Source organism: Oryctolagus cuniculus, chromosome 15 (genome assembly GCF_051225735.1).
Source record: "Oryctolagus cuniculus isolate XC-2025 breed Fujian yellow rabbit chromosome 15, ASM5122573v1, whole genome shotgun sequence".
NCBI lineage: Eukaryota > Metazoa > Chordata > Mammalia > Lagomorpha > Leporidae > Oryctolagus > Oryctolagus cuniculus.
This window is the reverse complement of record NC_142881.1, coordinates 31,006,200-31,028,344: the sequence shown is the minus strand read 5'-3', so window position 1 is coordinate 31,028,344 and position 22,145 is coordinate 31,006,200. Positions and strand designations below refer to the sequence as shown.

Genomic DNA, 22,145 nt, shown 5'->3' with positions numbered 1-22,145 from the left:
TGCCCTGCTGGTTTCTGGTCTTGTTTTGGTCTGATTAAGCTTTTCTATTTCCCCGTCACCTTTTTTCTGAAATGAAAGTATATACTCTGTGTCTGTTCTTCCATTGTATCTCGGAAGCATGTAACATGATTGTATGGGAGGAGGTGGAGGTCTCCTTATCAGAGTACCTGTATTAGAGCCCCAGCTCTACTTCTGATTCCAGCTTCCTGCTAATGTGCACCCTGGATACAATAGGTATCAGCTCAAGTAGTTGGATCCTTGCCACCCTCATGGGAGACCTGGATTGAGTTTCTGGCTCCTGGCTTCAGCCTGGCCTAGCCTTGGTTGTTGCAAGCATTTGGAGAATGAAGGAGTAGATGAAAGTCTCTTTCTAAGTTTCTCTTTCAAATAAATAAAAATAAATAAACAAAATTTTAAAAATGATTGTACAAGGAATTACAGCTAAGAAAGTTGTACTTAAAGTCTCAAATGATGGACTGAGTTAAAAACTTTGGCCGTTGGGGATGGATGATTATATACTGTACATGAGGAAGACATGAATTTTCAGAAGCTATGGGTGGAATGCTTTGGTTTGAATACGATTTGGTTTCCCAAATCATGTAGATGTTTAAACTCTAAGTCTTTTTTTTATTATTATTTGACAGGTAGAGTTATAGACAGAGAGAGAGACAGAGAGAAAGGTCTTCCTTCTGTTGGTTCACCTCCCAAAATGGCTGCTATAGCTGGCGCTGTGCTGATCCGAAGCCAGGAGCCAGGTGCTTCCTCCTGGTCTCCTGTACGAGTGTAGGGGCCCAAGCACTTGGGCCATCTTCTACTGCCTTCCTGGACCACAGCAGAGAGCTGGACTCAAAGAGGAGCAACTGGGACTAGAACCTGGTGCCCATATGAGATGCCAGTGCTGCAGGCAGAGGATTAACTAAGTGAGCCACGGCACCGGCCCCTAAACTCTAAGTCTTATGTTAAAATTTACTGATTTAATATTAATAGTTGATGATTAAATGTGGAATCTTTTTTTTTTTCTTTTTGACAGGCAGAGTTAGACAGTGAGAAACAGAGAGACAGAGAGAAAGGTCTTCCCTTCCGTTGGTTCACCCCCGAAATGGCCACTACAGCCAGTGCGCTGCGGCCGGCGTGCTGCACCAATCCGAAGGCAGGAGCCAGGTGCTTTCTCCTGGTCTCCCATGCGGGTGTAGGGGCCCAAGCACTTGGGCCATCCTCCACTGCCTTTCCAGGACACAGCAGAGAGCTGGACTGGAAGAGGAGCAACCGGGACAGAATCTGGTGCCCCAACCGGGACTAGAACCCAGGGTGCCGGCAGCGCAGGCGGAGGATTAGCCAAGTGAGCCGTAGCGCCAGCCTAAAGGTGGAATCTTGATTCAATTATGGTGTTTACGAGGTGGGCTAGTAGGAGGTCACTAGGGCCTTGCCCTCAGAGGGTAGTTCTCGTGAAAGGCATGGTTATATAAGCTGAGTATGCTTCTTCTCTCTCTCTCTGTCTGCTTCCTGGTTTGCCATATGATTGTTCCTCTGCACCTGTTTTGCCTTTGGTGGCCTGCCGTAGACATCAGATCAACAGGGCTGCCCAATCTTTTTGTTTGTTTTTTGAACAGTGAATCTGCAAACATATGAGCCAAAATAAACCTCATTCCTTCTTAGTAGTTTCCAACAACTATATCAATTAAGCTAAAAATTAATATTACAGTTTGTTTTGGTGCAAAAATTTTTTGAATGCATTTTTTTTGACAGGCAGAGTGGACAGTGAGAGAGAGAGAGACAGAGAGAAAGGTCTTCCTTTTTCCATTGGTTCACCCCTCAATGGCCGCTGCAGCCAGCGCACTGTGGCCAGCGCACCATGCCGATCCGAAGCCAGGCACCAGGTGCTTATCCTGGTCTCCCATGTGGGTGCAGGGCCCAAACACTTGGGCCATCCTCCACTGCACCCCCAGGCCACAGCAGAGAGCTGGCCTGGAAGAGGAGCGACCGGGACAGAATCCAGCGCCCTGACCAGGACTAGAACCCGGTGTGCCGGCGCCGCAGGCAGAGGATTAGCCTAGTGAGCTGTGGCGCTGGCCTTGAATGCATTTTTTATCATGTATTTTCAAGAACTTTAAGAAGATCCCTTGTATGCATGGATTTCAAAGTGGTTTGTTTTGTACCAAAACAAACTTATCCTTTAATTCTATTTTCCATGAGCTTTTTGAAGTTCCTTGTATATATCTGAATGCCATTAGTTAACAGTGAATGAGAGTAAACATGAGACTTGCTAAATGTTATATTATTCTCTTGGGAATTTTGTATCCTTGGATGATTTATCTTTTGCTTCCTCTTAGTTCACTATTTCCTAAAATGTATTTCAAGGTATATTAGTATTACAGAATGTTATTGTGTGGGAAAGAAAATCTAAGTTCTCTGGTCAAGGTACATCGAGAAAAATAGAGTAAAGTTAAAATTTCCTACTACAGGGCTTCTCAGAGCATCTGATATGTAAACAAGACCTGAAAATTTCCAAGAGAATAATATAACATTTAGCAAGTCTCATGTTTAACCTCTTCTAATGTTCATTAAAATTTGGGCTAGAATATTTTGTTAACTATTTTACAATTTTTTTTTACTTTTATTTAATGAATATAAATTTCCAAAGTACAGCTTATGGATTACAATGGCTTCCCCCCTATAACGTCCCTCCCACCTGCAACCCTCCCCTTATCCACTCCCTCTCCCCTTCCATTCACATCAAGATTCATTTTCATTTCTCTTTATATACAGAAGATCAGTTTAGCATACATTAAGTGAAGATTTCAACAGTTTGCTCCCACACAGAAACATAAAGTGAAAAATACTGTTTGAGTACTAGTTATAGCATTAAATCTCAATGTACAGCACACTAAGGACAAAGATCCTACATGAGGAGTGAGTGCACAGTGACTCCTGTTGTTGACTTAACAAATTGACACTCTTGTTTATGGCATCAGTAATCACCCTAGGCTCTTGTCATGAGCTGCCAAGGCTATGGAAGCCCCCTGAGTTCACTGACTCTCATAATTTTTAGACAAGGCCATGGTCAAAGTGGAAGTTCTCTCCTCCCTTCAGAGAAAGGTACCTCCTTTTTTGATGACCCATTCTTTCCACTGGGATCTCACTCACGGAGATCTTTCATTTAGTGTTTTTTTTTTTTTTTTTCCCCAGAGTGTCTTGGCTTTCCATGCCTGAAATACTCTCATGGGCTTTTCAGCCGGATCTGCATGCCTTAAGGGCTGATTCTGAGGCCAGAGTGCTGTTTAGGACATCTGCCATTCTATGGGTCTGCTGTGTATCTCACTTCCCATGTTGGATCATTCTCTCCCTTTTTGATTCTATCAGCTAGTATTTGCAGACACTATTCTTGTTTATGTGATCCCTTTGGTTCTTAGTCCTATCATTATGATCAATTGTGAACAGAAATTGATCACTGGGACTAGTGAGATGGCATTGGTACATGCCACCTTGATGGCATTGAATTGGAATCCCCTGGTATGTTTCTAACTCTACCGTAGCAGTGGTTATCTTTGCAATTTAAAAGAATTTTGTTGGAATTACAATGACATCATCCCACCACATACTCAGCAGTGGAACTTGTGTTGAAAACTGTAATCAAGAAAATTAAATGTGATAAAATGCTGTGACAATTGCCAGTATATCACACTCTTAGTTTAGGAGAGTGTAGTTTCTTCCAAGTTACTTGCATTGTGTGGAAATAAGATTAGAACAAAGTGGCATTAAAGTAAAAAAAAAAAAAAGTCTAACAGTTATTTATATTTATGTCGATGGCAAATTTTATTACTAATTGTGTAATTTTAAATATATAAGGGCTCAGGTAGTTATCCCTCTCAAAAACTATTGCCAACAAGTACATTTTTGAAGACTGATTTATGTATTTGAAAGTCAGAGTTACACAGAGAGAGAAGGAGAGGCAGAGAGGGAGAGGTTGACTATCCCCTTATTTACTTCCCAACTGGCCGCAAAGGCTGGAGCCGCGCTAATCCACAGCCAGGAGCCAGGAGCTGCCTCCAGGGCTCCCATGTAGGTGTAGGGGTCCAAGGACTGCCCTTTTCTACTGTTGTCCCAGGCAATAATAGAGAGATGGATTTGAAGCGGAGAACCGGCATCCCTATGGGATGCTGGCAATGCAGGAGCGGCTTAACTCGCCATGCCACAGCACTAACCCCAACAACAAGTATATTTTTGTATGGACCATACCACTTAAGCATCACAACACATCTGTTCATAGAAATTGATAATTCTATTTCAATCACCACATTCAGCGAAAACAGAAGGTTCAAATGTCATTATGCTGGCTGAGCTCGTGACCTCTCTCCTGACTTTTGCTGCTTCCATACATTTCTTGGTCCTGTGACATCCTTTTTCAGTGAACAGCCTCTGTTATTGGCAAACTCAAGAGACTGCAACAGGGAAAAGTCATGTGACATCAACCCATGAGGACAATACCATGCGACCCTGTCAACAAAAAGCAACATCATGTCACACAGGATTCTTCTGGGAAAATATTCCATGAGAATTTGGAATTTTCTATGTATGTATTTTAACATTTTGCGGTTAAAAATTTCTTTAAAATTTGAAGTAGTTGAGTAGAACCTTTGCTATTTTTATTGTGAGTTTTTAAATTGCCAACTCTAAAAGTTTGTCACAAAATTCAATGGTGACAAGGAATGAGCAAAGGAAGAGAAAAAAGGATAAGGATTCCTGTGTATAGACAAAAGGTGGTATTGTTTTGTAGAATTCTGTATATATATATAGATAAGGCCATTTTTTAGAAAAGAATACCAGTGTAAGTGTTGGATTACTAAATTATTTTTATTTTTAAAAATGAGCAAACAAAAGAAATCCTTAAATTCTTGTATTTAATATGTAGAATCAAAGACAAGATGAAAATGTTTATGAGGCCCGCGTTGTAGTGCCGGCATCACATATGGGTGCCAGTTTGAGACCCGGCTGCTCCAATTCCAATCTAGCTCTCTGCTATGGCCTGGGAAAGCAGTAGAGGATGGCCCAAGTCCTTGGACCTCTGCACCCACATGAGAAGACCCAGAAGAAGCTCCTGGCTCCTGGCTTCAGATTGGCCCAGCTCTGGCCATTGCAGCCGTCTGGGGAGAGAACCAGTAGATGGAAGACCTCTTTCTCTTTCTCTCTCTCTCTCTCTCTCTCTCTCTCTCTCTCTCTCTCTCCACCTGCCTCTGCCTCTCTGTAACTCTGCCTTTCAAATAAATAAATAAATCTCTTAAAAAAAAAGACAATGTTTAGAGTCTCCAGTCTAATGTCTTCTATTTTACATGAAAGGAAACTCAGATCCAGAGTGGGACAAAGGAACCAAGTTAGTGGCCTCTAGCCCCCAGAACTGTCTTACTATTTCACTGTCATAAATAACCCATGTCTAAGTTATCTGCTCCACATATGGATTACAGAATGTGACATAAATGACTCAGAGCATGACATAAGATTCTTAATTAGTAGCTAACTCTAAAAAACTTCTAGACATTTTGAACACTGAGAAACCCTGCTTTATTACTACTATAATAAAATATTTTATTAACTGAGAGTGAATGTCTCTTTTTAGAACAATTTACATTTCCATAGAGTTTCTTGGCTGAAAAAGAAAAGTTTCAACCTTCTCTCAAGCTAACTTTATTCCCCAAATAATTTTGGAATCTTCTCTATAATATCCAAGCCTATTGGTCACCTAGGTATTTGCTTGAATACATTCCATCTTTGAGAAATTCTGACAGCTACATTTTTTTTTAAATTTTGCCAAATTTGTGTCACTTTGATCTCTCTACTCACTATTACTACCAAGGGCACTACATTTTTATGACACATAAAACAAATCTTATCTCTCCCTTCCATATGATGACTTCCCAGATGTAGGATGGTCAACACATGGCTTCTCTTCTTTAAGTTCCCCCCCCCCCCGCCAAAAAAAAGATATGATGACTTTAGACTTGGTTCATAAAATATTTGGGGGGGGGGTGAATCATAGTGATAAAACATTAAGTCTTTGGCATCATACTTTGAAGGTCCAAATCCTCTAACTACAACCTGCTGACTCCATGATGTCTGGATACTTACTATCCTTTGTTTCCCTCATGTGCAAAAAGGAAATGGTAATGGTACTGATTCCACATTACTGCTGTAAAAATTCAAGTAATCTATGTAGTGTACTGGATTAGACTGGACAGTTGTTTTGAACTTTTCAAAGCTTCTCTGTGTTAAAATTATACATTCATTGTTCTCTATCATCTACACAGGGCTTTCCACTGTGAGTGGAGAATATCCCCTCTCTCAATGATATTAGATCTCATCAAATGATTAGATTAAACTAGTGAAATGTTAGTAGAAGTATTCTTATCAGAAACTTTTTGCATGGTCAGTTTCCTCTCTTTTATTCTGATGATCATCTATAAGAGTCATTATTATAGAAAAACAAGAAAACACATAAAGCTGATTCAAATTTAATTTGCAGCCTGATGCTAAGCCTTACCTATGTGAGACAAGTGCAGCAGAGCCATAACTGATTTATACTTTTGAGAAAGAGAAGTTTTGCCATAAGCCATTTGAAACCTTGACGCTGTCTGTGACTATACTGATAACTTACTGTGTTGTATAACAAACTACCAAAAAACTCACAGCATAAAACACTAAGCATTTATTTCTAGTCTCCTTAACTATGGGTTGCCTGCAGCAGATCTGGGCTGGTATTGGCTGCAATTCACTGCAAAGGCTGCAGATTGGGTCTGGGTCTGCCTCAAATATGTCCCATCCTCTCAGGCCAGCAACTTCTCAAGGCATGTTCATCTTGTTGTAAAAGGTAGGACTGGTAGGAGAGCAAACCAACCTAAGAAAATACCCCAAAATCTGGGCTTTTGTCATGTCTGGTAACTTTAACATTTGTTAAAAAAAAATCAAATGCGCAAGACCACAGTCAAAAGCAGGGGAAGTAAGCTCTGCTTAACATGAGTTCAAAGTAAGTCACATAGCTATGTTCAGCATCAATGGGCTGGAAAAATATACTCCTTCAATGAATGTGAAAGGAGGGTGGAATGAATATTTGTTAAATAATAATTCAATAACAATAATTCAATATCAAATAATATAATAAATATATATAATAAAATATCTAATAATTAAATAATTATATAATGTAATTATATATAATTGTTTATGTTTGTATAAATTATATATTTTATATATTATATTTATATATAAATTGTACATAATTTTAATAAATATATTTCATATCATAGTAATATATATTATATAATAATAAAATATTAAATAATAATAATAATGGTCTTCTACCTTATGCAACAGCAACCAACAGAAGAATGCAATAGAATTTTTGCTACTTAGAAACTAGTATACAAATGTTAGCTATCATATCATCACAATGTTCCAGGTTCTTCTATGTTTTGAATGCCCTCCTATAAATGAAAGTTTTACTATTCCTCTCAAAAAATAAATCCATGTTGATAAAGAAAGCAGCTACTGATATACAGTTTGACTGAATGGGATCATCATAGTCCTCATTCTATGTATCATTCTAATTTTAGAACAGTCTAATAAGCATTACTGTGTTTTGTTAGTCCCCTCACTGTCATCTAAAATTCTAGTTCTCCTTCCTACGGACTATTACACAAACACTTCTTTCCATCAAGTAACAGATCATTTAGCTATATGTATATGTAAATCCAACTTGCTATATTTAATTTAGTCACAGCCAGTTCAGATGGTTTGGGTCCTGATTTTATCATTTAAACAGCCCTCCCACCTTCCTGTCACTTATGCATTCCTTGCCTTCATCCAAGTCACTGACAGAAGTTTACACTGCCCTGCCAACACAGGAGGCGATGACTCCACTGGACTGCATCCACCAAGGAAAGCTGTGGAATCCCTACCCGTAAAAACAGAGCTGCCAGCTTCCGCAGGAGCAGACCTCCTGAAAACAACGGCAAGTCTGAGTTCGTCCTTCTTTCTGTGATCTTCCTGAGCAGCTGCTTGCAGGCTGTGCGGAGGCCATGAGACCACGGCGGGGAGGGAGGGCCAAGTCTAACCAAACAGAGCTATGCTTCTGAGCAGAAACTAGCGGGTGCTGGGCTGTCCTCAAATAAAGAAGCAGCACTGTGTGACGGAGAGAGCAGCAACAACATCACAGTACAAACCCTTTGCTGATGTGGCAGACTTCCCATTGACAACAAAAACAACTGATCATTTAGGCTTGTGAAGGCAATCTTAATACTATCTGAAAAACAAATTCCAGGAAGAGAAATTATTTCTCACAAATCTCCAGGGAGGGTCTGTATTCAAACTAATTTTGATTTGTTGTTTTTGAAATAATAGTATTTAAATGTGGAGGGAAAAATCCAATGATATGAGATGTATGCTGAAAAATAATTCTCCCTCTTACCTTCAGTTAACATCTAGGGGCAACACTTGTTACTTAGGTTCCGTCACAACTCTACAGAGTTCTTTCCATATAAAACAAAAACATTAATATACATTGATAGATTATTTATGTTTTATAATAAAAAAGGAAGCACAGCATATATTCATTTCATTTTGAATATTCGTTTTGTGCCTTGTAAGAGCAAGACATCTGAATTACACACATCAAGCTCCTGAGGTTCAAAGAGACTAACTTTGGTCAAGATCATAGCCTACAAGAAGAAAAGCCAAGCATGGGCCGTCGCTGCAGCTCACTAGGCTAATCCTCCGCCTGCGGTGCCAGCACATCGGGTTCTAGTCTTGGTCGGGGCACCGGATTCTGTCCCGGTTGCCCCTCTTCCAGGCCAGCTCTCTGCCGTGGCCCGGGAGTGCAGTGGAGGATGGCCTAGGTCTTTGGACCCTGCACCCACATGGGAGACCAGGAGAAAGCACCTGGCTCCTGGCTTCGGATCAGCACAGTGCGCAGGCCGCAGCGGCCATTGGAGGGTGAACCAACAGAAGGAAGACCTTTCTCTCTGTCTCTTTCTCTCTCACTGTTCACTCTGCCTGTCAAAAAATAAAAGAAAAGAAAAAGAAAAGTCAGGCATGAAGGAAGACCTACTCCTAAGAGGCATGAGTTTACATATCAGAAAATCACCCATGATATGATTTTGGAAAAGTTTTCTAAATCTACAAATAAATTGTGGTTATTTAAGGGGGGGGGGGGAATTGCAGAATACTGAGTTGGGACAATGACCCACAGCCATATCCTACATCCTCCACCAGACCGTGGAAGCTCAAAGGAGTGACTGGGGGTTTTTTGTTGTTGGTTTTTACTTTTTTTTGTTGTTGTTCACTTCATGAGTTGGAGACCTGGCATTTTTCAAAACCCTAAAATATTCTAACTGAAAACGGTCCTAAGAAAAAGGAAATGCTTCAATTTGAAATCCTTAATTAAAACCACATTCATAATTCTAAGTATTTAAAGAGAAAGTTAAAGAAGAAATTTACTTTTGCACATCACAGACATTATAATAAACACGGAACTTTGCCAAACGACATGCTTCCAGCTGCACTGAAGAAACATCAGAGTAGACCTGCACTGCAGTTCCAGCAAGAAAAAGACTGAAGGCAAAGTCATCCACGGAAAGGCAAGCAGCTGTAATGTGAAACTCATGTTCTTCACTGGAGTAGAATCCTGCAGAAATGCATCTTACACATGCATACACACACAGAGAACTACACTGGTTTCTCGGTATTAATTTAAACACTGTCAGTTATAAGTCTGTTTCCTTGAGGTCCACCAAGTCCACAGATGGTTGCTCCATACAAACACTGCAAACTTATGGCCCAGCCCAATTAACTTGTGCCCAAAAATGATTCACATGGGTGTCTACACGGTAGAGTTCATTACTTTTGGGATTTTCCAGATTTCTGCACTCCTGGCTGCCTGACTGAATAAGAAAATGCATATTTATTTTGCCAGGATGTACATCACGGTGGGGAAAAAAATCCTTCAAAATTCCTAAGAAATTCATTGTCAAATATGGAATGATACACCTGTTAGAAAAAGTGGATCTTTTTCAGTCACCAGTTGTACAGGAATAATCCATCTTGATTTCACTATCAAAAATGTTTATGGTGCCTATATTATGTATAGCTGCTTATACCAGAAGCTAGAAGAAGTAGAAGTAATTTAAAGGAAATCAGTATTGAGAGCATTTCTTAGATACTGATACGGGTGAAATACCTTTAAAGAACTTGGGGCTGGCACTGTAGAGTAGTGGGTAAAGCCACTGCCTGCAGGGCTGGTATCCCATATGGGTGTTGGTTCGAGTCCTGGCTGCTACACTTCCAATCCAGCTCTATGCTATGAACTAGGAGAGCAATAGAAGACGGCCCGAGTCCTTGGGCCCCTGCACCAGCATGGAAGATCCAGAAGAAGCTCCTGGCTCCTGGCTTTGGATCAGCACAACTCTGGCCATTGTGACCACCTGGGAAATGAACCAGCGGATGGAAGACCTCTCTCTCTCTCTCTCTGCCTCTGCCTCTCTGTAACTCTGCCTTTCAAATAAATAAATAAACCTTTTAAAAAATAAGGAACTATTGAACATACAGAGAAGTAAAGGAAACGTCTACTTGGACATACCATGGCAGGACAGGGCTGATTTCATCTACCTCCATGACTTCTATTATCCTCTATGTGCTCAAATCTCCCCATATCTTGCTGGCATTCACACCTGAGCTCTAGATCTGCATATTTACCACGTTGACAACTCCACCTGGGTATTTCATAGGCATCCCACATAACCAAAGATGAGTGCATTTTGTCCTTCATTCCTTCATCAGAGCTTTTTTTTATTTTTTATTTATTTATTATTTTTTTTGACAGGCAGAGTGGACAGTGAGAGAGAGAGACAGAGAGAAAGGTCTTCCATTTGCCGTTGGTTCACCCTCCAATGGCCGCCACGGCCGGCGCGCTGCGGCCGGCGCACCATGCTGATCCGATGGCAGGAGCTAGGAGCCAGGTGCTTTTCCTGGTCTCCCATGGGGTGCAGGGCCCAAGCACCTGGGCCATCCTCCACTGCACTCCCTGGCCACAGCAGAGAGCTGGCCTGGAAGAGGGGCAACCGGGACAGAATCCGGCGCCCCGACCGGGACTAGAACTCGGTGTGCCGGCACCGCTAGGCGGAGGATTAGCCTAGTGAGCCGCGGCGCCGGCCTCATCAGAGCTTTTTTAAATAAAGATCCTCTTTACTCCTCATGTAGGATCTCTGTCCTTAATGTGCTGTACATTGTGATTTAATGCTATAACTAGTACTGAAACAGTATTTTTCACTTTGTGTTTCTGTGTGGGAGCAAACTGTTGAAATCTTTATATAATATATACTAAACTGATCTTCTGTATATAAACAAAATTTGAAAATGCATCTTGATGTGAATGGAAGGGGAGAGAGAGCTGGGGGTGGGAGGGAAGTTATGGGGGAGGAAGCCATTGTAATCTATAAGCTGTACTTTGGAAATTATATTCATTATTTAATGTTAAAAAATGTTATTTTTTGTTATTTTATTTTTTTGTTTATTTTTGTTATTTAATGTTAAAAAAGTTAAAAAAAAAATAAAGATCCTCTTTCTTTTCCCAGCTGCTAAAGATGGAAATAGAGAAGTAAATCTACCACCCAATCTATTTCACTCATCTACTTTCCACCACATAGTGAACACCATAATCTAATCTCTATCATCTCTTACTGGGGCACCTGCCTTAGCTTTGTAACAGATATCCTTACCTCTGGCTCATGCCAGTTTATTCTCTTTTTAAAATATGTATTTTATTCATTTGAAAGGCAGAGTTACATAAGGGGAGAGAGAGAGAGAGAGAGAGAGAGAGAGAGAGAGAGAGAGAATGAGACAATGAGAGAGAGAGAGAAAGAGAGAGAGAGAGAGAGAGAATCTTCCATCCACTGGTTCACACCCCAAATGGCTGCAAGAACCAGGGCAAAGCCATGCCAAAGTCAGGAGCCTAGAATTACTTCTGGGTCTCCCACATGGGTAGCAGGGGCCCAAGAACTTGGGCTATTTTCCACTGCTTTTCCAGGAACATTAGCAGGGAGCTGTATTGGAAGTGGAGCAGCTGGAACTTGAACCTGAGCCCATATGGAATGCCAGCTTCTCAGGCGGCAGCTTCATCTACCGCATTACAGTGTCATCCTCACAATTTATTCTTGACCTGGAGTCAGAGTTATCTTTTATAATATAGAATTGACTAAATTTCTTTTCTGCTTAAAAAAAAAAAAATCGGGCCGGCGCCGTGGCTCACTAGGCTAATCCTCCACCTTGAGGCGCCGGCACACCGGGTTCTAGTCCCGGTCAGGGTACTGGATTCTGTCCCGGTTGCCCCTCTTCCAGGCCAGCTCTCTGCTGTGGCCAGGGAAGTGCAGTGGAGGATGGCCCAGGTGCTTGGGCCCTGCACCCCATGGGAGACCAGGAGAAGCACCTGGCTCCTGGCTTCGGATCAGCGTAGTGCGCAGGCCGCAGCAGTCATTGGAGGATGAACCAACGGCAAAGGAAGACCTTTCTCTCTGTCTCTCTCTCTCACTGTCCACTCTGCCTGTCAAAAAAAAAAAAAAAAAGGAAAAGAAAAAGAAAAAGAAAAAGAAAAAGAAAAAGAAAAAAACCTCAGTGGCTTCCCATTACCACTAGGAAAAAGCATCACATTCTTCATATTGCTTTCATTTCTCTGCATGCTCTGATCCATGTATCACTCTCCAGTTTATTCATAGCTCCTCTACCACCAATTCCTTTCATTTCCATTCAAATCAAAATGTGTAATCACTACATTACACTAACTTCTGGGTAACTGAAACTTCTCTTTGTTCACTCCAGAACATCCTTGCATCCATAATCACATTGTCCTGCTTACTTCACATTCATCCACTACAGGAAAAAAAAACAGAAAATAAAAAACGTCATGGATGCAAATACCTCCCGTATCTGTCTTGTTCAGCTCTGTCACCCTCACACCTGGAACAATGTATGCAGATCACAAATTCTCAATGAACATTCGTGGGATAAAGAAATGAATGTTTCAGATCTCAGCACAAATATCACTTCCTCAAGGAAGCATTCTATGACCCAGAAAAAAAATAGATCTCCTCATTCCACATTCCTGTGCCATACTGCACATGAGCTAAAATGTACAAGTGACTGGAGAATTTGTTTCCCTTTTCTCAGTGATGGCAGTCCTATACTCCTTTTTGGCTAAGATCTGAAATTTATTTTGTGTATTTAGTCTAGTTTTTAAAAAGTTGTCTTTTTATTTTTTAATTTTTTATTTAATTTTTTAAAGTATACAAATTTCATGTGAACCAGAGTCAGGAACATAGTGATACTTCCCACTCTACCCTCCCTCCCACACATGCTCCTTCCCTTCTTCCTTTCTCCCTCTCCTATCCTCATTCTTAATTCATGAAGGTAATTTGGTACCTGTTATTTCATCTTGGTAGGAAGTGGAAGTTCCAGGTAAGTTTTAAAGACTAGAACTCACAAACTTGCCTTCTGAATTATTATATATTAGCATTCTCCGTGGCGAAGATTATTTTTTCCTTAAAGCTAGTCTTTTTCCCTTAATATCCTCTCAAACCTAAAAGGTAATATCCTTTAAACTATGAGTTTGTTTTGTCTTTCTGTAGCATCAGAGTCCAGCATAACCCATCAAGAACACAGCAGATGCTGAATAAATAGAAACTGCCTCTAAAATCCCCTCTCTCACTGCATGTTGGTTATGTAGCCTGTAGTAAGAGACAGACCTTACCACATCATGATCCTATGAAAAAACTGACACATTGGTTCTGGGATTGGGAAAAATTGTACATTTAACTCTGAACTACTTTAATTCCTTCTAAGTATTATTTTATATTCCTTTTTTATTTAATTTACTACATTCCCTTGTCTGAAAAATAGATAATATTTTCAGTTATGATTTACTAGACACTTTAACAAACAATAACTGATATAATCCTTTCAACAAACTTATGATATGAAATGCATTATTATTTCCATTTTATTGATGAGAAAATCAGACACAGGAAGGTCAAGGAAAAAGTCAAGATAACAAGGTAACAGCTGAGGAACAATGGAACCAGAATTGAACACAAAACAGCTGAGAAATGCATCTGACTTAACCTATCTAAACAGCCTCCCAGTACTCACTACTTCCAAATAGCATTATAAATGTCTTACAATAGCAGATATTTTATGAAATAGCTTATTAAAATATAAATTTTAAAAAAAATCGAAGTGATAGGAAGTGTGTATTTTCATAAAATTTAGACTAACGTGTCACTGTGAAAGAACATTAATTTCAGTCCCAAACTTCCTATAATTCAGGAGTAAAAGGGAAATGCAGTCAAATAAATTTTAATTTACAGTAAAAGGATGTTAATTCATATTCTCAAAGGAATTTATATAGAAGACCCTATGAGATACTTTACAGCAACATAAACAATGTTTTTGAATATGGTTTTCACAAAATATTCAATAATACTCCCTATAACAAGGTCATGTACAACACTATTACTAATATTCAAAAGTGTAACAAAAAATACCCAACAGGGACATATACACAGGATAAATAAGGAGGTTCAGTAACTATCATCTGTTGATTTCATATGATCTAGGAATAAAACTTAGAATTCATGGGAAAGGAGACAGAGGGAAGAGAGTAGAATTTCTTCTACTTCTTCCATTATTAATGGTCAGCTAATATAGTGGCAAAATCATATAATCCACATTTCAGGAGAGAGCTCTGCAGTGAAGATACTCTATTGCTATTGCTGTTGCTGCTTGCAAAAAAGTCCGTATGCTTTGAACATTAACATATTGGCAAAGTTGCCATTTTATTATGATTATGTCTAGAAAACATAATTTAAGTTTATCTAAAACATCCTAAGTTCTCATACAGGTGGGTTACCAAGTAGCTGAAAATAGGATCAATATTTTCCTCATAAAGTAAAACTAGGTAAAAAATAAAAAAGGAAAGATGTGCTTTAGCCAAGAAAAATGAATATAAAAGAAATATAAAGAAATTCCAAAAAAAAGGAATATAAAGACACAGGGTAAGAAATAAAAAAGGAAAGATGTGCTTTAGCCAAAAAAAAATCTATTGGTCTGAATACTAGGTTAAATGCATTCAACAAATATTTATAGGGTGTCCTGTATGTGCCAGTGTTTGCTGTAAGTCTATTGGTCTCAAATATACTTTGGAGTATTTACATTGAATATTTGATCTGGGAGGCACTACCTCTTAGCGGCCCTAGCAAAATTGGTTGTAATCAATACCCTAGCATAGCACTTTCCAAGTTGGAAGCACTTTCATGATTTTAGCTATTGTCTCTCACTTCCTCTATTATTATTGACAATATTTTTCTCTATATTAACCACCTTCTAAATTTTTCAAATTTTATTTTAACAGAAATTTAATTCCATGTTGTGATAAAAAACCATTATCCCTTGTCAGGAGTAAATACAATAATTGACATCTGCTGAGTACTTCTTCATGATAGCTACTATACTAGTTGCTTTGGATCACCACCTGAGTCCCATGAAGTAGATATAATCCTGAGGCCTATTAATAGAGACATAGAGAAGTTAAATAACCTACCAAGAAATCACAGGCAACAGTAGCAGACCTGGTATTTTTTAATTGAGGCTAAGTAGCTCCAAAGCCTATCTGTTTAACCACTGTAATACACTGCTAGGCAAATATGGACACAAATAAAAAAATACTATTAAAATATTACTGCCTGTCTTCTGAAGTATTGAGAAAGATTCAATTAGTGTTAAACTAAGAAAATTTACTTGATGCTAACAGAATTAAAGAAGGATCAAAATTAAAAATAACTTCCTTGTTACTAGAATTAAATGTTACTTAATGTCATGTCCATGAACTATGGGCAATCAATTCATATACCACCTGCTATGGTCTGACTAAGATTTGGTCACCAAACTCTTGCAGGAGTTGAAACTCCAAAGTCATACGTTAATAATATTAAAAGGGTTGAAACTTAATCCAATAGTGGTGGTTAGAGGCAGGGCCTTTGAGAAATGATTAGATTGCTTTAGGTTGCTAGTGTGATGCTCTGTGATTGAATACTGATATTATTAAAGAAAAAGATAGATACAGACACAGATAGAGGCACACACTCATCTCTCTTATTTGTGATGCCCTGTGCTATTTCTAGTCTCTGCTAGCAAAAAATATCATACCAGAAACTGAATCTATGGGATCTGCCCAGTCTGGACTCATGAATTTTCAGAATCATAAGACAAAATCAACCTTTTCTTTATAAAGAAACCCTGCCTCAGTATTTTGCTACAGTAATGAAAAGCTGACTAATATGCCATCTAAAATTATATTATTAGACTGGGAAATAAAATCTCAGAATTAAGCCGGCGCCGCGGCTCACTAGGCTAATCCTCCGCCTAGCGGCGCCGGCACACCGGGTTCTAGTCCCGATTGGGGTGCCGGATTCTGTCCCGGTTGCCCCTCTTCCAGGCCAGCTCTCTGCTGTGGCCAGGGAGTGCAGTGGAGGATGGCCCAGGTGCTTGGGCCCTGCACCCCATGGGAGACCAGGAAAAGCACCTGGCTCCTGGCTCCTGCCATCGGATCAGCGCGGTGCGCCGGCCGCAGCGCGCCGGCCGTGGCGGCCATTGGAGGGTGAACCAACGGCAAAGGAAGACCTTTCTCTCTGTCTCTCTCTCTCACTGTCCACTCTGCCTGTCAAAAAAAAAAAAAAAAAGAATTAAATGAGGTCAAATGGAGGGCCCTGTAACTATGATGGCTCTGTGATAAACGAGTGTGATAAACTTTAACCTTCTCTGGTTTGCCTTCTATATGGAAGAAGTGGATGCTACCTAGTATCATTTCAATGGAAAATACATTCTGAAATTTGCTGAGTGAAAAGATTAGAAGTAAACAAATCTTTGAATCTTTGATTATCCATAAGTTAATTCATAAAAGTTAACAGACACTAGAAGATAGTGATAAATAAGACAGCTTCATACTCTAAAATGTTAAGAAATAAAAACATAACCATAGGTTTCTTAGCCTTTTTTAGATATTATTTCCTAATTATTTCTTGTCAGTCACCTCAAAGGACAATGGTAGTTGAAATTATCACTCCTCAAACTATAGTACATGTACCAATGGTGGTTTAGATGATTCTTTGATGATAGATAAGCACACTTTTAATTTTACTATGGATTAAAAAGCAGAGCTAGCATACTATACCTAACATTATATCAGTGTTTTTACCTTTGGTGAGGTAAATCTCAGAATTTAAGTTAAAAAGTGTAAATTTTTGATCCTTTAAGTTGTTTTAAAGAAATTATTAAGTTGACAATGAAACAGATGGTCAGTTGATACAGCAAAAATCATGAAAAAAGATCTTCGTCATGACATACTGTAGTCAACTTTCAACAGTAAAAAACAAGAAAAGATTCTAAAATGTGCATGAAAGAAATGACAGACTACTTTCAGAGGATCTCCAATTAGACTCACAGTTGACTTTTTATCAGAAACTCTACAGTGTAGGAGAGATTGGAGAGACATAGTCTAAGTCTTAAGAGAAAAAAACTGTCAACCCAGAATACTGTATCCTGCAAAGCTCTCATTCATAAATAAAAGTGAAATAAAGACCTTCCATATCAAACCAAAATTGAAAAAATGTGTTACCATTCATCCAGACCTACAAAATGTTCTTAAGGATGTGCTGCACACAGAACCACACAGAAAGGTAGTCATCATTATGAAAGAATGTTAAGGCAGAAAATTTCCCAATAAAAGTACAAGGAAATCCAAAGTAAACAATAGGAATACTTATGGAATATATATGGAAAAATGGCAGGGCCAAGTCATTACTTATCAATAGTAACCTTAAATGTAAGTGGCCTAAATTCTCCAATTAAAAGATACAGGCTGGTTAAATGGATTTAAAAAAAAAAAAGACCTACCTATTTGCTGCCTACATAAACACATCTCACCAACAGAGATACATGCAGACTGAAAGTGAAAGAATGGAAAATATTCTATGTTAACAGAAAGCAGAAACAAGAAAGTATAGCCATCCTAGTATCAGATAAGATAGATTTTAACACAAAAAATGTTAAAAGAAAATGATACATATATGACTGAAGTGGTGGAACCTCTACCTAAGCTAATACTGGGGATCAGGTAACTTATGTTTATCACTAGATTGGTCCTCGGAATCTCCACTGTAGGGAGGGAAAAAGGACATTCATTCTATCCATAAGGCTGGAGACAGAGAGTAGCAGAATGCCTTGTGTCTAGTACTTCTAGAGTAACTTCATTGTATCCTGTTTTTTAGAAATTTATCTATTTATTTATTTTTAATTTTATACACTTGTTTATTTAAAATTGTAAACCGCATGTTTAAGTTTATGAATTTCAGAAACTTAAGCTTAAAATCTAAATATATTCAGAAACACATATTTAAAAATAATTATCAAATTATTTGATATCAGTATATATCTTTATAAAATAATAAACATAACACTTTATTATAATGAATGCTTACATGTTCATTAACCTACATGATCATATGAAAAAATACAGCTTAGAGAAATAAACCTAAGAATTTCACATACAGGCTTCGTGTTTTTCTCTCTCAGAAAAAAAAAGTCATACTAATGATAGGCAAACAGAATCCAATCTACTCATTGAATGCTGTGCAGTAATGCAGCATATAAGGCATTAGCTCTATGATTACTCCTCTACAAAAAAAGAGACAATTCCTTCTACCTAAAATGCCTAATGAATCTCTATTCCTCATGCCCATCTATTCTTCTCCTGGCAATTGTTCCTTACTATATATCAAAGTTAAACTTGGGCAAAATCATGCAGAAATCTTTCCAGAACACCCCATGCTTGAATCCCCTTCCATTTACCAAATCTTTCTCTTTTTTAATTTTATTTTAGGTGAACAAAGTACATGTATTTCATAAATACAGATTTAGGAACACAGTGATATGTGCCACCTTACCCTCCCTCCCGCTCATGCTCCCACCCTTAATCCTCCTTCCTCTCTTATTCCCTCCCTTAATTTTTACAGTGATCTACTTTCAGTTACTTTATACTCATAAGATTAATCTTACACTAAGAGTTCAACAAATAGTAAGAAGAAAAAAAGACCTGTTCCTCAACTGTAGAGATAATGCCTGTCAACAATCATCAAATCTCAAAATATCAATTTCACTCCCATACATTGTATTATTTATTTACTTGAGAAGTGGAGAAACAAACAGATTGAAAGAAAGAGCTCTCATTGGCTGCTTCAGTCCCCAAATGCCTACCATGGTGCCTGGCTGGGATTGCAGCAGAGAGCCAGGAATTCAATCCAGATCTCCTACATGGATGATAGGACCCAACTACTTGAGCCATTATTTGCTGCCTCCAAGGGTACATAGTAGAAAGCTGGAAATCAATAGTACTCAAAGGATTTGACCCTACATGCTCTGATATGGGATGCAGATATCTCAACTGGCTTCTTAACTGCTAGGCCAAATCTGTATTCCATTACTTATAAGAGGGGAACCTCTACAGAAAACAATATGTGCTTGTCATCCAATCTGTATATATCTCTACAACTAGTCTTTCATACTAGCCCATGGGAGAAGATCTATCAAAATGCCTAAACAGTTGACAAAGTGGTAGAAAAGAAGAAAAGATTGATTCTAAATTTGTTGAAGATTTTATTTATTTATTTGACAGAGTTACAGTCAGAGAGGAGAGACAGAGAGAAAGTTCTTCCACCTGCTGGTTCATTTCCCAAATCGCTGCAATGGCTGGTGCTGAGTCAATCTGAAGCCAGGAACTAGGAGTTTCTTCATCTCCCATGCAAGTGCAGGAGCCCAAGCACTTGAGCCATTTTCCACTGCTTTCCCAGGCCATAGCAGAGAGCTGGATCAGAAGAGGAGCAGCCGGGACTCAAACTGGTTCCCCTATGGGATGCTAAAGCCACAGGTAGAAGCTTAGCCTACTGAGCTACAGCACAGGCACTGATTCTAAATTTTCAAAATGTTTTCCTCCCAAATAGAGGTGGAACATGAACAAAGAGCAAGAAGCAGATTACAGATTTTTAATGTTTGAGGCACAAAAACAGTTTTTTTTGCATTTACTATTTTATATTTTCAATAAGTTATTGTCTAGTATTAAGGTTTCAACTTCTATAAATGAGGCTGCCTTCATGGAATATGTTAAACTAAGAATACCTGTAGTTTTTTCCTTTTGTTTTTTTTTCAATCAAATATTCAAATTACTTTTATCTATAGGATCATAGTGAAACCCGGAGACAGAGTATAAAACCTGAAGGATGCTGAAAGTTTAGATGAAGGACCAGCTACAGAAAAAGAAACATGTGCTCAATATCGATATAATCTACAAAAAAGGCAACTTTTTGGCAAATCTGCAAAAGCCAATTTATGAACATCTTGTTAATGCTTTAGGATGAAAAGAACCTGAGAAATTTCATGTGAAGTATCAAGATATACAAAACAAAGAATTTTATAAAAACATTTATAAAGGAGATCTCAGTTCCACTAAGATTATTTTTGCCACAAATTCTTTTATTTCTCAATCACAAATTTCTTGGTACATGGTTTTCCAAAACAACACAGGAGATGAAATAGTGTGAATATATATATATATATATATATTCTATACATATAGTAGATACACAGATATATAAGGTAAATACATAAAATATTTGCTGGAACTATATAAAAAACCAACCTAATCTAACCAAATATACTTAATAAAAGTAATTTTATTGCTTTTAAAAATGCCCAACTCCACATAAATTTATAGAACATCTACTAGGCAAAATACCTTTTTTAAAAAAGATTTATTTATTTATTTGAAAGTCAGAGTTAGAGAGAAAGAGAGAGAGAGGTCCTCCGTCCTCTGGCTCACTCCCCAACCAGCCACAACAGCTAGAACCACTCCAATCCGAAGCCAGGAGCCAAGAGCCTCTTCCAGGTCTCCCATGAGGGTGCAGGGACCCAAGGACTTGGGCCATCTTCCACTGCTTTCCCAGGCCATAGCAGAGAGCTAGATTGGAAGTGGAGCACCGAGACAGGAATCTGCACCCACATGGGATGCTGGCACCACAGGCAGTGGCCCCACCCGCTATAACACGGGGCCGGCCCCAATGCATAATATCTTAACACTAAAGCAACTTAAAGTTTTTATCATAAAGTTAAAGGTTTACAAAGGGACAGAAGAGATACATGCTAATGGCTCATATACACAGCATAGTAAAGAAAGAACATCAGACTGGCGATGCAGCTCACTTGGCTAATCCTCCACCTGCGGCGCCGGCACCCTGGGTTCTAGCCCCAGTTGGGGCGCCGGATTCTGTCCTGGTTGCTCCTCTTCCAGTCCAGCCCTCTGCTGTGGCCAGGGAGTGCAGTGGAGGATGGCCCAAGTGCTTGGGCCCTGCACCCACATGGGAGACCAGGAGGAAGCACCCAGCTCCTGGCTTCGGATCGGCGCGGTGCGCCAGCTGCAGCAGCCATTTATGGAGTGAACCAACAGAAGGAAGACACTTCTCTGTGACTCTCTCTCTCTCACTAACTCTGCCCGAGGAAAAAAGGAAGGAAGGAAGGAAGGAAGGAAGGAAGGAAGGAAGGAAGGAAGGAAGGAAGGAAGGAAAGAAGGAAAGAAGGAAAGAAGGAAGGAAGGAAAGAAGGAAAGAAGGAAAGAAGGAAAGAAGGAAAGAAGGAAAGAAGGAAAGAAGGAAAGAAGGAAAGAAGGAAAGAAGGAAAGAAGGAAAGAAGGAAAGAAGGAAAGAAGGAAAGAAGGAAAGAAGGAAAGAAGGAAGGGAAGAACACCAAAGGAAGAGTTCATATGAAGAGTTAGGAAGGTTTGTAGAAGAGAAATATAAAGATATATTAGGAGAGACTTTAAGATTCATAGATTCAAACTCAAGAGGCTTCCATAGCCTTGGCAGCTCATGACAAGAGCCTCGGGTGATTCCTGACATCATAAATAAGAGGGTCAATTGTTAAATCAACAAACAGGAGTCACTGCACTTACTCCCCATGTAGGATCTCTGTCCTTAGTGTGTTGTACTATGTGAATTAACAGCATAACTAGT

General features: G+C 39.1%; 1 protein-coding gene across 9 annotated transcripts in view; it reads right to left on the bottom strand.

Annotated features, from left to right (window-relative positions):
• HPSE2 (heparanase 2 (inactive)) overlaps positions 1 to 22,145 on the bottom strand; it is a 716,512-nt gene that overhangs the window by 382,405 nt on the left and 311,962 nt on the right. The window contains exon 1 of one of the 9 annotated variants that reach the window (XM_089314568.1): positions 7,947 to 8,255. The exons of 6 other annotated variants lie outside the window; for them this stretch is intronic. Coding sequence is in view for 1 of the 3 variants with exons in the window: in XM_089314562.1 (XP_089170688.1) it covers positions 7,947 to 8,068 (122 nt within the window). In the remaining 2 variants the exon portion in view is untranslated. Of the gene's footprint in view, positions 1 to 7,946; positions 8,256 to 22,145 lie in introns of those variants that run through there. 2 more of the 9 variants (XM_089314565.1, XM_089314562.1) reach the window with 2 other exon arrangements.